This window comes from Neofelis nebulosa, chromosome 3 (genome assembly GCF_028018385.1).
Source record: "Neofelis nebulosa isolate mNeoNeb1 chromosome 3, mNeoNeb1.pri, whole genome shotgun sequence".
NCBI classification, from domain to species: Eukaryota; Metazoa; Chordata; class Mammalia; order Carnivora; family Felidae; genus Neofelis; species Neofelis nebulosa.
The window spans coordinates 22,225,823-22,243,231 of record NC_080784.1 but is presented as its reverse complement, the minus strand read 5'-3'; the positions used below and the strand labels follow the sequence as shown (position 1 = coordinate 22,243,231).

Below are 17,409 nucleotides of genomic sequence, written 5' to 3'. Positions count from 1 at the left end.
TAATCATTGTCAATTTCCTGTCTCATTGGATTTACTTATTGTGACTATTTCATATAAATAGAATCATGCAATATGTGACCTTACATGTTTGGCTTCTTTCGTCGTATTTTTGAGGTTCACGCGTGTAGTAACTTGTATCAGTACTCCATTCCTTGTTATGGCTGAATTATGCTCCAATGTATGTATACTGTTTGTTTATCCATTCATCTGTCCATAGACATTTATATATATACGTATACATATATATATATGTCTATACATTTATATATATGTATACGTATATACATTTATATATATATACACATGTATACGTATATACATACATATATATACACATATATATACATATACACGTATATACGTATATATATACATGTATACGTATATACATGTATATGTATATACGTATATATATATATAAATTTTTAGTTATAGCCATCCCAGCGAGTATGAAGCAGTATCTACGTAATTACCATTACCTTCACCCTAAATAGAATTCTTTATTTCTTCATATAGCTTTGAGTTAGATTCTGGTTTCCTTTCTTTTCAGCCTCGGTGACTCCCTTTTGCATTTCTTGTAGGATAGATCTGCTAGTAACGAACCCCCTTGAGTTTTATCTGAGAATGTCTTACTTTCTTCATTTTTCAAGGATAGTTTTGCCACATGTTGTTTACTTGAGAACATCTTAATCATTTCTGAAGGATAGCTCTGCCACATACAGAATTCTGCCACATACAGAATGGTCGGATGTTTTTCTTTTAACACTTGAACTGTCCTACTTACTTTTGGCCTCATGGTTTCTGATGAGAAATCAGCTGTTAGTCTTATTGAGGATCCCTTCTCTATGAAGAATCACTTCTCTCCTGCTTTGTCTTTTGACAGTTTGAGTATGTGTCTTGGTATGGATCTTTTCAAGATGGCCTTTGTCTTTTGACAGTTTGAGTATGTGTCTTGGTATGGATCTTTTCAGTTCTTCCTGCTTCAAGTTCATAAAACTTCTTGAACGTGTAGACTTAGGTCGTACATCAAATTTTTGAGGTTTTCAATCATTATTTGTAAAGCTATTCTTTCTGCTGTCTTCTCCCCTTTTATTTCTGGAAGTCCCATAATTTGTGTATTGGTACACTTGATGGTGTCCCCAGGTTCCTCAGGTTCTGTTAATTTTCCTCATTTTTTTTTTCTTTCTGCTCCTCAGACTGAATACTTTTAACTATTCTATCTTCAAGTTTGCAGATTCTCTATTTTGCCTATTTAAATCTGTTGCTGAATACCTACTCAACTTTGTGTTTCAGTTATAGTACTTTTCAGCTCCAGAATTTTTATTTTGTTCCTTTTTACAGTTTCTATCTTGATATTCTCAATTTGTTCATAGGTAGTTTTCCTGATTTCCTTTAGTTCTTTATCCATAGTTTCCTTTAGCTCTTTTGAGTGTATTTTAGTTGATTCAGAATCTTTGTCTATTTAGTCCGATGATTGGACTTCTTCAGGGATGGTTTCTGTTGATGTATTTCCCTGATGAATAGGCCATGTTTTCCTAATTCTTTGTACACATTGTAATTTTTTGCTAAAACCTAACCATTTTGAATATTATACCGTGTTAACTCTGAAAAACCAAACTCTCCCCTACAGCTGTGTACGCGAAATAGCTTGGCGAAGTCACTAAATAAATGGGGGAAAGTGCATTTCTTGTCATGTATAGTCACTGAAGACTCTGTTCTGTTATCTAAGTGATTAGCCAGAGAACTGACAGAGATCCTTACATCCCAGAGCCAGGAAGAAAAACATAGAGTGTTCTCTTTGCTACTCAGCTCTGAGCTGGAGCATTCCTCCTGCACTAACCCAGCTACCGAAGCCTCTTCCTTTGCCTTCATCTCCTGCCTCCACAAAGCCCACAGATCTGCAAGAGGTGGTAACCTAACATCCGTAGGTATTTTCAAAGCATGTGGCAGTTCCTGGTTACGTTTAATTTCCCAGGTATCTACGGTGTCCCTGTTAGCCCCTATTCTAGTACCATTCTCCTCAGCCTTCCCTTTGTCAAGTTTTTGGATTCTGTCTGCCACCTGTCCCATCTGTCACCCCTTGTGTCAGGCAGGCACAGGGTGTGCATGTCTTTAAATCTTTTGACAGATGTCACTGTCCCCAGGAAAGCCCAGGAGGGAGGGGCAAAACAAAAGTCAGCCTCTTCACTAGTCCCTCAGAGAACCACCATACAGGTCAGATCGCATGTGTAACATTTTAATAACAACATTTTAATTACCAATACATTTTATATTAAATAACACAACATTTAATAATCGCATACCATAGTAGCCCTCTGGCACCAGGAAGCCACGCCGGGAACATCAGCACTATCCCACAGCACCGAAAGATAAAAATGCTAGTTCAGTGGACGGAAACACCACAGTGCTCTCTCCCTGAATTCCAGCTACCCTTCTCTTCATTAACCAGTCCCCTCCTTGCTATCAACTATGGATTAGATTCCAGAGTTTGAAAAAAGTTAATCCTGTCAGTCTTTCCCAGCTAATGGCTGTTTCAATGGAGGGACCAATTTTTTAAGCACCCTACCCTGCCATTTTCCATGGCATGACTCCCCCCAGTCTCGTCCTAGTCTTCTAATAATGATTTCACGCTTATGTACCTCAACCAAAGATAAACAGGTGCACACACTGGGAGCTCCATCATGGCTGCAGATAGAGCGTATGGTATCTGCCGGTACAACCAGTGTAATCACACTGCAGCTTGAGATCTACAGCATTTTCTAGTTTGTCTCTTGATTGAATTATGTCTTACCAACTCTCTCGGTTTTGTTCACTGAGGCCTTGCCACAGTTCCATCCAGATGGACTTACACATGCTTGTTCACATCCTGAATGACATATTCAATAGTCTATGTAAATTTTTATTATAAAAGACACGTAACATAAAATTTACCATTTCTCCCTTTTAACTATTTTAAAGAGTAAAATTTGGAGGCATTCTGTTCACAATGTTATACAATCATCATTAGTACCAGTTCCAGAACTTTTTCATCATCTTAAACAGAAACCCCATAACCCATTAAGCAGTCCTCCTCAGTTCACCTCCCCCTAGCCCATGGCAACCACTAATCTGCTTTGTTTCTATGAATTTATCTATAATGGATATTCATAAAAGTGCAGTCATATAATTTGTAATCCATTATGTCTGGCTTCTTTAACTTAGCATAACTTTTTCAAAGTTCATCCATATTTTAGCAAATAATGGCGCTTCATTCCTTTTTATTGCCAAATACTACTTTATTATATAGATATATCACATTTCCTGTTTGTCAGTTGGTGAATTGTTTCTGAGTTGTTTCCAGTTTGACTATTCAAATAATGCTGTTATGAATATTCGTCTACAGTTTTTTAATGTGGACATGTGTTTTGAACTGTCAGAGAATTAAATATATACTTCCGGGCAAATAGCTGGGTCACGTGACATCCTTAATTTTTTTTTTTTTTTTTTTTAAATTTTTTTCAACGTTTTTTATTTATTTTTGGGACAGAGAGAGACAGAGCATGAACGGGGGAGGGGCAGAGAGAGAGGGAGACACAGAATCGGAAACAGGCTCCAGGCTCCGAGCCATCAGCCCAGAGCCTGACGCGGGGCTCGAACTCACGGACCGCGAGATCGTGACCTGGCTGAAGTCGGACGCTTAACCGACTGCGCCACCCAGGCGCCCCAATGACATCCTTAATTTTTAACATTTTAAGGAACTACCAAACTGTTTTCCACAGTAGCCACAGCATCTTATAATCTCATTAATAATGTCTGAACTTTCTAATGTTTCTACATTTTTCTCCACAGTAACACTTGTTATTGCTTGCCTTTTTAATTTTAGCTATCCTAGTGGATGTGCAGTGGTATCATTGTGTTTCAATATGCATTTCCCCAGTGAATAATGATGTTGAGCATCTTTTCCTGTGCTTGTTGGCCATTTGTCTGTCTTCTTTGGAAAAATATCTATTCAAGTCTTTTGCCTATTTTGTAATCGTGTTGTCTTTATGTTACTGATTTTTTTTACTTTTATTTTTTATTTTCTTCATTTTTTAAATTTACATCCAAATTAGCATCTTGTGCAACAGTGATTTCAGGAGTAGATTCCTTAATGCCCCTTTCCCATTTAGCCCATTCCCCCTCCCACACCCCCTCCAGTAACCCTCAGTTTGTTCTCCGTATTTATGAATCTCTTCTGTTTTGTCCCCCTCTCTGTTTTTATATTATTTTTGTTTCCCTTCCCTTGTGTTCATCTGTTTTGTCTCTTAAAGTCCTCATATGAGTGAAGTCATTTGATATTTGTCTTTCTCTGACTGACTAATTTCACTTAGCATAATACCCTCCAGTTCCATCCACGTAGTTGCAAATGGCAAGATTTCATTCTGTATGATTGCCGAGTAATACTCCATTGTGTATATATACCACATCTTCTTTGTCCATTCATCCATCAATAGACATTTGGGCTCTTTCCATACGTTAGCTATTGTTGATAGTGGTGCTATAAACATGAGGGTACATGTGTCCCTTTGAAACAGTATACCTGTATCCCTTGGATAAATACCTAGTAGTGTAATTTCTGGGTCATAGGGTAGTTCTATTTTTAGTTTTTTGAGGAACCTCCATACTGTTTTCCAGAGTGGCTGCACCAGCTTGCATTCCCATTTATGTTATTGATTTTTAAGAGTTCTTTATATGTTCTGGATACTAGAATCCTGTCAGATACATGATTTCCCAGTATTTTCTCCCATTTTGTGTGTTGTCTTTTTACTTTCCTTGATAGTACCCTTTAATGCACAAAAAATGTTTACTTTTGACAACGTCTCATTTGTCTATTTTCCTTTTGTTGCTCATACTTTGGGTGTCATATTAAGAAACTATTACCAGGAAGAAAATACAACAGCTCTTCCTCTTTGAAAATAAAGAATATATTGATGTAAAAAAAAACCCCAAAAACAAAAAAAACAAGAGGAAGAAACCATTGCCAGTTCCAAGGTTATGAAGTTTTTGTTTCTGTTTTTTTGTAAGATTTTTATAATTTTAGCTATTAAATTTAGGTCTTTGACCCATTTTGAGTTCATTTTTGTCTATGAAGTGAAGTAAGAGTTCAACTTCTTTCCTTTAGTGTAAATAAACAGTTGTCCCAGCCCCATTTGTTAAAAAGATGTTAAAAAGAAAGAGGTTTTTTCTACAATAAATGGCCTTGGCACTCATATTGAAAATCATTCTATCGTAGATATTTCGGTTTATTTCTTGATTCTCAGTTCATGTCTTTTTGATGCTTTAAATTTTTCCGTTATTATCATCATGTTATTTTTGCTACAGTGTAAGATACTTCTTTTCATTCCACTTCTCACAGTTAGGACATTTTCCTTTCAAGTCCAAATGGTTCATTATAAAAGTGATTCTGGTGGTGAGAGGAAGAAGAAATGACTCTACCTCCTGACACTGTCGTTCCCTCACTGCTGTTAAAAATGGAGTGCTTTAAATTATCAAAATGAATTCCCTGTTCTTCAAGTTTATGATTCTCTATTTCCAAACACAAAGAATTTAATCTACACAGAAGAATAATTATATGGTGTTGAATCTGACCTATCTTTCTGAAACATGACATCACTCTTCTGAAAAATCTAAAGATTCAGATGGTGAACGTTGTATTCTGTCATACCTCGATTTGCTTTTTAATCTTATGCTCCCTAAAAGAATTGACATTTTTGTTTACACTTTGCTTAAAAATTGCAGTGGCAGCTGGCCACAGCATAAACTGATATAGAACCAGAACAGTGACCGGTTTCCCTAGCAACAAGCTCTCCACATCAAGACAAACCCCTTCTGGCTTACTCCCCCTAATTGATTCAAACAGCCCTTCCTGGAAAACATGGCAATTGGGATCAGGTCACAAAACAAAATCCTGGGTTGGAGTGGCCATAAATGAATATAAGGAAAGAGGAAGAGAAAATAGTGAAGAGAAAAGACAGTGAGAATTCTCCTTGCGGGTAAAAAGCATTGCAGGTGAAGTGGAAATGATGTATACCAAAAATTGGTATTATTATTTTGATAATAAATTGATAATGAATATGATTCTGATAATCGTTTAATCAGTAATTGGCTTATATGAAAGTAGACTTTTCTGGTTCTTTCCCTGCCTTTCCAATGCTGCCTCGTTAGTTTCCCTTTCCCTTTTCATGTATGTTAAGGTGAGAAATTGTTAAACCTAAGCTCTTAGCCCTATGCCCTTTTTCTGTTTACTTTGTCAATTGTATTAGTTTTGCTGAGAACATAACAATTTAAATGTAGCTCTTCATGGCCAAATGTACATTATCTGAGATACATGGTGCGTTGAGCTGGTAGCGGTGGTAATCATTGCACTTTATGGAGATGACGTTCCGGAGTCCTCTCCGTGGGCCCAGAACTGTAAGTGTGCACTCATGGGGCCTCCTCGTGCTGTCCTGGCAGAGTTATCGTGGCAGAAACAAGTGAAAGTACCCTGCCTCTGGCCTGTTCAGCATTTTGATTTTCGCATTGTCATTGTTATAGACATTAATGGCCAAATGCTGAGTTATATTTAAGGAATACGTGTACAGGAGAAACTGGTGTTCTAGGGGTGGTTTTCCTCTCGTGTTTTTCTTCTTAATCATCATACTTAGTCTTAGGGTTTAAAAAACTTAGGCCTAAAGTACAGTTTTCAAAATTGAAGCTTTTTGGGTTTTTTTCCCCTCTGTTTATTCAGCTTTTTACTTGTTAGGACAGAGTGGCTGCTTCCAAGTTTCTTTCATGCTAGACTAGAAACCAGAGTCCTAGGACACTTCTGTCACCTGAAAAAAGTGCACTGTTGCGTTGTGCCCCTTCCCTGTCCACCTGCCCTTCCGCAGCCCCTCAGCAGCCACTGATCTACTTGCCGTCACTTTACATAACTCTCGTCTGTTCTAGAATTTCGTATATTGAAATTATATCGCATGTGGTGTCTCGTGTCTGGCTTCTTTCACTTGAGCTTCATCCATGTTGCCAAGCCATAGCTGGGCCCTTTGGTATTGTTAGACCACTACTTGTGTATGCATTCACCTGTCATCTGGGGTATTTCCAGCTTTAGGACATTATGAATAAGGCTGCTGTGAATATTTGTGTGCAACTCTTTGGGGAGACGTGTGTTTTCATTTCTCCTAGGCAAACACCTAGGGATGGAATGGCTAGATTATATAGTAGCTGTTTGTTTACCTTTATAAGAAACAACCAAAGAGGTCTCCAAAGTGGTTGTAAAAGTTTTATTCATTTTTATTGTATCATTTTTGAAACTTTGTGCAGATATGACAGTGTTTTAAAAATATTTTCACCTGTCATGCTAATGGTACCAACCCTATGCAGTGGAAATAAATCTGAGTGAATTTTACATTCCATTTGAGGAAGGAGGCTTCAGAATGTGCCCTGGAAATGTTTACCTACATGAGATATGGCAAGTGCCTAATCTATTTATGTCTAGTAAGTACAGATGCTTATTTTAATAAATTTGGCAATACTAAATATATTTCCATGTATTCTCCCAATATAGGGCATCACATTTGATGAATTCAGGTCATTTTTCCAGTTTCTGAACAACTTAGAAGACTTTGCAATAGCCTTGAATATGTATAACTTTGCAAGTCGCTCTATAGGGCAAGGTAAGTAATCGTCTTTCAGTACTTAGAGGCAAAAAATAATGATCCTATCTTGTTTCTAGGAGCTTTGATAACAAATTAATAAAGTATTTCATATTAGCCATCAAGTCACATGAAAGTGTGATACATACTTTGATGGGAAATCTGTTTTCCAGCAGAGTTTAGGGAAATAGGCTAAATTTTTCCATTAAATTGATTATTGGCCTTCATTTCATCTTATAGAGAAGACTTAGTGATGCTTGTAAAGATTCAAAGAGGAAGAAACCTCATGGCCGCTGGTAGCATTGTGCAGTGCGTGTGCACCTATGGAAGAGCCAACTGGCCACGCTCAAACGTCATCACAGGGTGATGTTTGTATTTCTAATGTTTTGCTCAGTCCCTGCTGATCGAGAAGCCTGGATTTTGCCAACAGAGCCCCCTCTTTGCTGTGGACTTATGTTAATCAAGTTTTAAGAATCACATATAAAATTGTATGTTGATTTTGCTTAATTTACAAAGAAATACACTGTCATAGAATTCAGAATGCTGTCGTCCTCAGGATCAGCTTCATTCTTTCCTTATAGACAAACTAACGAGTCCAGACCGTTTTCTAAGATTCTGTAGCTGGGACCAATTTCCCTTCCCTAATGTGTCTTTTGTTTACCGTTCTTGCCATATGAGGACTTGCCACTTACGTCTTTGAGGTAATTCTACCTGTGTCTGCCATAATCTAATAAGTGCTAATTCCCAAGTTTAAATCTCAGAGGACAGTCTTGTTTTTCTATTACCAAGTTCCGGGGAGAAGCCAAACTGTAGTCCCTAAATGCTCATAAATTCTGTCTCCTCCCAAAACATAGATATTGAATCCCTCACCTAGCTTCATTCATGTACTCGCTGAGTTAGAGAAACCTGAAAATTTGTCCTATTTCACCCTTGTCTAGTGCAGATGTTCAAAAAAGACAGCTCAGCTCAACTACTTTTGTGTTTGAAAACCAAAACTTTGGGAGCCCTGCTTTCACAGACCGGCAGTTACTGCCATGATGAACCCACTAGTCAACCTTGAGAGGAAAAAAAAGTCAGCATCTGCTTACCTGGTTCAGAATGGAAAGTTGCTCTTTTACTGTGTGGAACTAGGAATGAAAGCAATCAAATGTGTGCCCTGGCAGGTGCTCGGAATCCGTCTCTCTTTGTTTGCTGTTGCTGCTAGCACTTACTTTCAGATGTTTACCTCTCAGAAGGACCATTGCGGTGGCCAATCCTGTGGTATTCCTGCCATTATCCACCTTCCTCTCTGATGTTTCCTAGACAGCTCACACAGTGATCTCTCTAAGACGTGATCCCTTCTACGACACGCCTGCTGTGTATACTCCTCCGTTCCACACTTGCCTGTTGAAGACTGTCCAGGCTCCTCACCTCAGAGTCCCTGTGCAGAGCTTCTCCACCTTCTGCGTGTCCCCTGGGCTCTGTCCAGACCAGACCACTGGTTGCCCTCCCAGCGTGCCCGAGACTCTCCTCTTTCCCCCCATGCCTGTGTTCATTCTTGTCCCCTCCTCTGCCATTTCCCTCATCTCCACAAGCAGAATTCATCCATCCCTCAGGGTTCAGCTCACATACAAATTGCAGCCTTTCCTAATCACTGCTCTTCTCTTTCCTTTCCTTACGACTCCACACTACAGACAGAAGTAGTCACTCATGTCCAAGTTCTCATACACTTTGTTAATATTTGTGTGGTCCTGTGTAATGGTTATTTGGACAGGTGTCTCGTCATTTGTCTGAACTGTAGGTTTCTTGGTAACTTATTCAGCTTAATTTCTAGTACGTCTCTCACTGATAGTAGGTGTTCATTAAACATCATCAAATATGAATGCATTATTAACCTAAGATACAGCTACTGCTTGGCCTTTTTAATTCAAACCACATAAATTCTCTGTTCCCTAAAAGACAGCATGATTGATGAAAAGTCGCGTGTTACATAAAGTCATGACCCATGGTCAGAAAAACTTCTTTTATAACCTTTCTAGTAGTTAACACATATTATAAAACTAATATTAACTATTTCCTCCTTTTCTGTAATATTTATCCAGATGAATTTAAGCGTGCCGTCTATGTAGCTACTGGCCTCAAACTTTCACCACATTTAGTGAACACAGTCTTCAAGATTTTTGACGTTGACAAAGATGATCAATTAAGTTATAAAGAATTTATTGGAATTATGAAAGACAGACTCCATAGAGGATTCCGGGTAAAATAAATTTGAAGCCTATTGATATCCTTTTTAAAAACTGAAAGAAAAAACTCATCTCCGTTTCAGAAGCAATTTATACAAATTTTTAAGGATAGAAACATGAAATGTCATATTTGAAAAGAAAACACATAAGGTCATACCTATTTTCAAAAACACTTTGAGATGATTAAAGTTAACGCTTTTTGAAAATATAAATCAGTTTGAATTTCACTAACTTACTTTCATATCCAGTTAATATGTTCCTCTCCGTTTGTGGGGAGAAATTCAAATGTTTTTTGATTAATTCAGTCTGCACACAGGCAGTTCAGACTTGGTACTAGACAAAGACATAGCATTTTGTACGATGCAGATTTCCACTAGGCAATTTGAGGCTCTTCGGTCACTGCATACTCAGTACTTTTTATTTTTTTTTTAAATTTTTTTTTTTTTCAACGTTTTTTATTTATTTTTGGGACAGAGAGAGACAGAGCATGAACGGGGGAGGGGCAGAGAGAGAGGGAGACACAGAATCGGAAACAGGCTCCAGGCTCCGAGCCATCAGCCCAGAGCCTGACGCGGGGCTCGAACTCACGGACCGCGAGATCGTGACCTGGCTGAAGTCGGACGCTTAACCGACTGCGCCACCCAGGCGCCCCTACTCAGTACTTTTTAAATGGAAGATACACTAAACACCTTTGTTTTGTCTGTTGAAATATTTTTTTCCTGTTAACATCTTCTACTGAAAATTACTAGAAATTTAGTGATTTTTTGTCTCAGAAACATGGCTTAAGTAATGAAATATAGCATGAATCAACAAATGTTTGCGCATTTAACATGTTTGTGGATGTGCTACAAACGGAAGGTAAAAAAAAAAAAAATTTTTCTATTAACAGCCAGAATGTTCAATATTCTGTCTTTGGTAAGAATACCCCTAAATGTTGTACATCTAAAAAGAGAAAATTTATATATAAAAAAATCGAGATTCATCTTAATGTTTTTTAAAGATTTTTAATGATTTTTTAAATTTGGTAAAGATACTGTGTACTTAACTGCCACCTAGTGGTGAGCTGTTAACACTTCCAACTGAGGTCACAAATACCTGAAAGGACATACATTGAAAATCATTTATTTTTCCTCAAAAATTTTAGAGTAGCAGAAGCAGATTAAAATATAAACTATGCTACAAATCACTGTGTTTATCTCTTAAATGTTATATGTTTTTATTTTTGCTTTATTTATTTATTGCATACCTGTGGCCCCATAATATTTTGTGTACGTTTACATACTGGTAATCCTCTGTTCCGCAGGGTTATAAAACAGTTCAGAAGTATCCCACTTTCAAATCCTGTCTAAAGAAGGAACTTCACAGCAGATAAGTATGTAGCTTCCCTGTTTGTCTAAATTTGTTCAGAAACAAAGAATCATAATTTATTTTTCTATTATGACACTTAGGAAATAGCTGAAAGAAATAGACTTAGAACTTATTTTTATATTTTAGCCCATTATTTCAGTTGAAGAATTACACTTCTAATGATTTCATTTTAGACCAGTAATTTAATTTAAGAATTAATCATTATGACAAAGCATGAATTTGCAACTATTACACTGTGATCCAAAAAGGAACTAGAATAAATACTCATCTGACTGGAATTCTCTTGGATGTCTTGAATGAAAAATTTTCTGTTAAGCCTGCAATTTTGTGTGTGAGCAGATACAATATGAATCCAAATAGGATTTTTATGATCTGGGACCATTAGCGTCTAAGGGAATATTAGTTAACTATTTTATAGGACCATGTCCAAACATCTGCTGTAATAATAGCAGCTGACTTTTTTAGAATTATTTTAGGTGTCTGGCCCTCTAATAGGTGTTCTTGTACATGTAGTATCTCATTTAATCTTCACGGCTGGATACTCCATGTGACAGCAGAGAAAATAAAGACATAGTGAGTAATTTGCCCAAGATAACTTGCTGGTAAGTGGCCAGCTAGGATTTGAACCTCATTCTGTCTCATGGCATAGCCGTGTTACTTACTGTTAACTAACCGTCACCATCGAGTGCCGTAGTTGAGGAAGATGCCCGAGATTCGTTCCGTTTGTGTCGACCCAAAGAAGTAACTCCTATTTGTTGCTGATCTCCAGAATGAGAGGTTTACGTTTTCTTTTTTTCTTTTAAAAGTGTGCTATTGTAGCTACAAAATTTTGGTTTATTGTGATTTCTTATTAGTTAGGTCTCATCAGTAACAGTTTTGTTCGTTTATATATGCTTGTCAATATACATTCTCGCTGTTTCCCTCAAGCCTGAAACATTTGTATTTGTCTTTAGCAATATTTCCCAAAGCGGTTCCATAGGATATCAATGCGTATTACTCTAAAAAAACAACAAAAATCTACTTAGTCAATCAATTAAGTTTGAGAAGTATCCTAATTAACATGATACAGTAGGTTTCTTCCCCCTTAGAACTTATCAGATCTTAATATGCCACTATTTATGTGTCTTTCCGAGACAAGCTGAACCAAGTGTTCACCATTTTACAAAGCTTTCAAAGCTTTCTTTCTTTCTTTCTTTTTTTTTTTTTTTTTTTTTTTTTTTTGTATGGAACTCATTTGGGAAACTCATTTTGGCTCTAACATGTTCAGTGGCAAGTAGGCTTATTTATTTACGGTGGTAACTGTTGAGCTAGCAAAAGAAGTCAGGTCTCCCTCCTCCCTATTTGAAGGAAGTTTCCACTGCCTTAGAAACTTCACTAACATTAAAACAAAAAACAAGTAGGACCGTACCCTTTGTTCATATAGGTAGTGTTCCCCACCAACCCAAAATAGTGCCACGCTGACACTACTAATCCTGTGTAGTAAGTAGTACATGGAACCCTAGATAAAAACGACTACCTTTATTCTAGACCTTTCGGTTAGCCAAGTTACTTAGCAAAATACTGAAATTTTAAGTTAAAGGAAATGTCTTATGTTAAGTCTTTGAATCTTATATTGTCGAGTGTTTTTATTATGTGCCTTACTGTTTCACGTTATTATAATAATAGTTGATTAATGTCATCACCTTTTGGTTTCATCGTAAATAAATATTGCTAATATTTTTTCTCATTAGGTACTTCTAAAGCAAAGTTTAAAGGATTATTATCTATATGATGATCCAAGAAGCAAAAATTTCAGAGTAAAAGCAGGTCTCAGATCACAGCATGTAGAAATGAAGGAAAAGAAGAAACACTAAATATAGTTTTTCTTGATTGAATTCTTGAACATAAGACAGATAATATGCATCTTCTCACTAACTGTAAATGTTATGTGTTATCAAGTTGAGCTTTTGCATTGATTTACTGAACTCTGTACTTTTTCATTCCTTTCAGAAGTATATAGATACTTCCAATGACTATGTAAGAATGTATTTTAAATACTTTTTATTTATTAGAAATTTACCTGATTTCAAAATAATATATGACTCCTGGAATCTAGATCACTTAAAAATTAATAGCAACAACATATTTTCTTTGGTTTTAGACTGTGAAGTTATTTTCAGAAAAATGAGTATTACTTGAGATTTATCTTAGGCCCTTAGAGTTGTTGATGAATCCCCATTATTACCAGGTTTTTAATTACATTAAAATAATTTTGAAAAACAAATAGAAATTAAGCTACTATATAAATATAATATGATGGTTTACATTGTACTTTTAAGTTTTAAAAGTACTTTACATACACTGTGTGAATCAAGTAAAAGTTTTTAAAAGTTTTTGTTTATTGGCCAAAGTCATCAGAATGTCTGATACTCTTTCATGTGTGCGGTAAAGCAATTTCAAATGCAGATTTTTTTTTCTCCAAAAAAGTCACATCTTCATGGTAGAAACCGTGGTGGCTACAGCACCTACTGTCCTTGTCGTGACCGCCTTTAACATGCCGCTGCTCCTGACAGCAGATGGCATGTGTCATAACGCCAGTCGCAGTGATGTCTTGCAGCCGTGTGACGTGCTGTTCGGGAGTGTTGCACGGTGCGGATGTAAGACGTACACGAGTGATGTCTGTCTTTGGTAGAAGTTAAGATTTTGTTTCTTGCAAAAGGACCACGTGCAAAAGTGATGCCAAACAGCTGGTCATAATGAATAACTTAAGTAAATTAATTCTTTCAAAATGATATTTCAAATTCATTAAGTCAAAAGACTTAAAGAGAAAAGAAAAACTTTCTAGAGAGAAACAAAATTAGGTTTTCACATGGAGAAAATAATTTGATAGCATTTAATGGAAGTTTGTTCAGTTAGAACGTATAGTTTATAAAAGGATACTGTACAAAAATAGAACAACGAAGTTAAGTTAATATATTTATATATTGTATGTGGAAGGTAAGTTCATTTATCTTCTTTTCTAAGATGTATTTAATGTAAATTGCACACACTCCAACTATCACCTTGCTTTTGCATATGAAAATAGGAAATACGGACTTTGTTTTTATAAGTTATAAATGTGAGATTGGTAGTTCTGCATCCGCCTATTTATAAAAGTACTGTTATTTCCAAGAAAATGTTACGATTAGCATTGACTATGTATTTGTTAAACTTTGTACATTCTTTATCTGGCATTATTTATTACATTGATATAGAAATATATATGATTCATGGATTTGAAGATTCCATGCAGTATAATCATTTAATTTCACCTGCTTTGAAGGTTGACTCAGTTGATTGACTAAATGAAAATGCCAACCCACTCATTTAACATGTCCAAGGTCTATTCTACCTTACACTGAATGTTCTCAATAGTAATTATTTGCTATCCAAAATAATTGAAGACATGCAATTTACTTTCATCTTTGACTAAAAGTTATATTATCTTGCACACATGGAGAAATTGCTATTTGGAACACTTCTGTCAGTATAGATATAAAAATGAATTAGCTCGTGAAAATTCTTTATAATTCTGTCACTCTCCCAAGGCACACTACGTATGCAGGCTTTATTTTTTATCAGTATAAATGAATATTTATTTATAAGGCTGCAACATAATATTAAAAAGGGAATAAATAAAATATTCTGATAAATTAAAATGAAAAAGTAACAAATTACAGTGGTTATATATTATTACCCTTGAACTTTATCATCTGTAAATTGGGAGGGAAAAATATCTCACTGGATTGTTGTTTACATCCATTAAAAATTTTTAATGCTTTAATAGTAACATATGAAATACATGTATGCCGTTATTCTCAGTATTTCCTTCTACAAATTATTCTTTAGAAACATGAAACTATACATAAATTTTAGTATCGTACTCTACAGAAAGCCTACATGGTAAAAAGTTTATGCTATTTTCTCAGTATCATTTCATATTAAGAAGTTCATTTAATTTATCCAGTTCATTGTTCTTATTATAAAATATAATTGTAAAGCAACCTGTTGTACATTCTTATAGTATCTTAAAATAAATGTACCTGCCCTTGAATCAAGAAACTTAGTTTTTTGTTTGTACATATATCTGTGGATTAATGTCTTTCTTCAAACTTTGAAAATTTTTGTTGGTTACCAAACCGACATTGATCTTAGTCCCTCTGGTATGGTAATACATGCCAGTGAGATTAATCTTATCAACATTTTAATAGGTGTAAATAAATCACAGAGCCATAAAGCTTCTCAAAGTGTATAATAGGAATTCATACATTATAGAATTATAGTCATGGGTACTAAAAAGCTTTTCAGAAAGTTTTTCATGGTGACTTAATGGAGTATGAATTTTTCTTTACAGAACTGATTGTTTAAATGGCTTAAAATCCTTAAGCCAACACTACAGCAGCCCCCGTTTTACCGATGTTGGCATTTTGTAGGCATTGTTTTACGAAGACAGCTCCTAGAAATTTACTAGTTTTCAGAATACACTCTACCTGATGTTTTATAGTCTATAATGTGTTGACAGTTTTACATAGTGCTTTTACTTCCATAGATGTAAAAATATGAATTGTATAATATTCACAAAGTATAAAATAAAAATTGTAAGTGTTAAGAAAGCATTGTGGGGTTTTTTTTCTCTTAATTGGCAGCATTGTTACTTTTTAGTAGTTCATGAAATAATTGTGTGTCCTGCAATCAGTCACATCTTATATTCCGTGAAATACCATATGATGAACATCAGCACAAAGAATTCTCTTTATATCTTTGTGATTATCATTAGGTCGCGATCAGTATTTTTGGCACGCATCTTGAAAACCAAGGATTGTGGCTATAATTGTGACTGTCAGCACATCAATGTACAATGCTTAGAGGAAATGAAAACCTTATTTTAGGGGCGCCTGGGTGGCTCAGTCGGTTAGGCATCCGTCTTCAGCTCAGGTCATGATCTTTCAGTTCGTGAGTTCAAGCCCCACATAGGGCTCCGTGGACCTGCTTCGGATTCTGTGTCTCCCCACCCCCCCCCCCCCCGCCCTTCCCCAGCTCACACTCTGTCTCTCTCTCTCTCTCTCTCTCTCTCTCTCTCTCTCTCAAATATAAATAAACATTAAATTTTTTTAAACCTTACTATAAAAGTTTTCTGGAATAGATAAACTTTTTCCAGTGTCATAAAGGAAGAGAAGGACAAACAATTATGAGAAATGGAATAGAGAAGTAAGAAGTGACTGGAGAAGGGATTGGAATGAGGACAGATTTTTCAATTTGGATTGAATAGACAGTTTTTAGGAAAATAAATTTAAAGAAATTCAAGTTAAATCAATAATGGCAATACATCCTTTCCCATACCAGATTGAGGAAATGGAATGGTTTGGAATATGCAGTGTTGGTTAAGCGTGTGTAGCAGTTGCTGGTGAGGCTAGAAATTTGAGTGCAGCATCTTCAGAGGGCAATATAGAGTCATGCCTCCGAGTTCTGACCTAGAATTTTACTTCTGGGATTATACTGTCCCAACACACACATTCACAAGTTTGCATGTCACCAAATACATCTTTACAATGAAATTGCATGTAACTGTGAAAAAGAATGAAGTCCGCTGCTCATGCTGATACTGACAGAGATGATCTGCAAGGTATTTTATAAGAGCACAGCAAAGTACGGAGGAGTCTACAATATACTGTTTCTGTTCACAGCATAATTTAATTGCATAGAATTACATTTTAATGTATCTATAGATACAGATACAATGCTTAGAGGAAATAAAAACCTTGTTATAAAAGTTGTCTGGAAAGGATAAACTTTTTCTATATATATATAATATAGATGGACGATATAATATATATACATATTTCTAAAACTCAACTCTCGAGGGTTTAACAACCAGCATCTCTCTCCCCATCAACCCTCATTTCTGCTTCTCAGAGTCTGTCACTTTCCAATCTTGTAGCAGTTTCTTTTGGTGTCTCCCTTCCTATTTCAGGTTAATATGTTATACTGATATTTCTTGATTGATTTCATTTTTTAGATTACTAACTGTTGACTTCCTACAAAGGAAGGTGGGGATTTGTCTGTCTCATACAATCCCCCGCTAAGACACACATTTCCCTTCCCCCATCCTTTCAGTATATGTAAAGCATAACTTTAGTTAAATCAATTAT

The 17,409-nt window shown here is 36.0% G+C and overlaps 1 protein-coding gene across 9 annotated transcripts in view; it reads left to right on the top strand.

The window, feature by feature from the left end:
- MICU3 (mitochondrial calcium uptake family member 3) overlaps positions 1-15,873 on the top strand; it is a 113,417-nt gene extending 97,544 nt beyond the window's left edge. For 3 of the 9 annotated variants that reach the window (XM_058720104.1, XM_058720099.1, XM_058720103.1), the window contains 4 exons: positions 7,562-7,670; positions 9,731-9,888; positions 11,178-11,246; positions 12,973-15,873. In XM_058720104.1, coding sequence (XP_058576087.1) covers positions 7,562-7,670; positions 9,731-9,888; positions 11,178-11,246 — 336 coding nt within the window. In that variant the 3' untranslated portion in view covers positions 12,973-15,873. Of the gene's footprint in view, positions 1-1,768; positions 3,461-7,561; positions 7,671-9,730; positions 9,889-11,177; positions 11,247-12,972 lie in introns of those variants that run through there. The other 6 variants (XM_058720100.1, XR_009258950.1, XR_009258949.1 and 3 more) reach the window with 6 other exon arrangements.
- Positions 15,874-17,409: the final 1,536 nt, after the last annotated feature.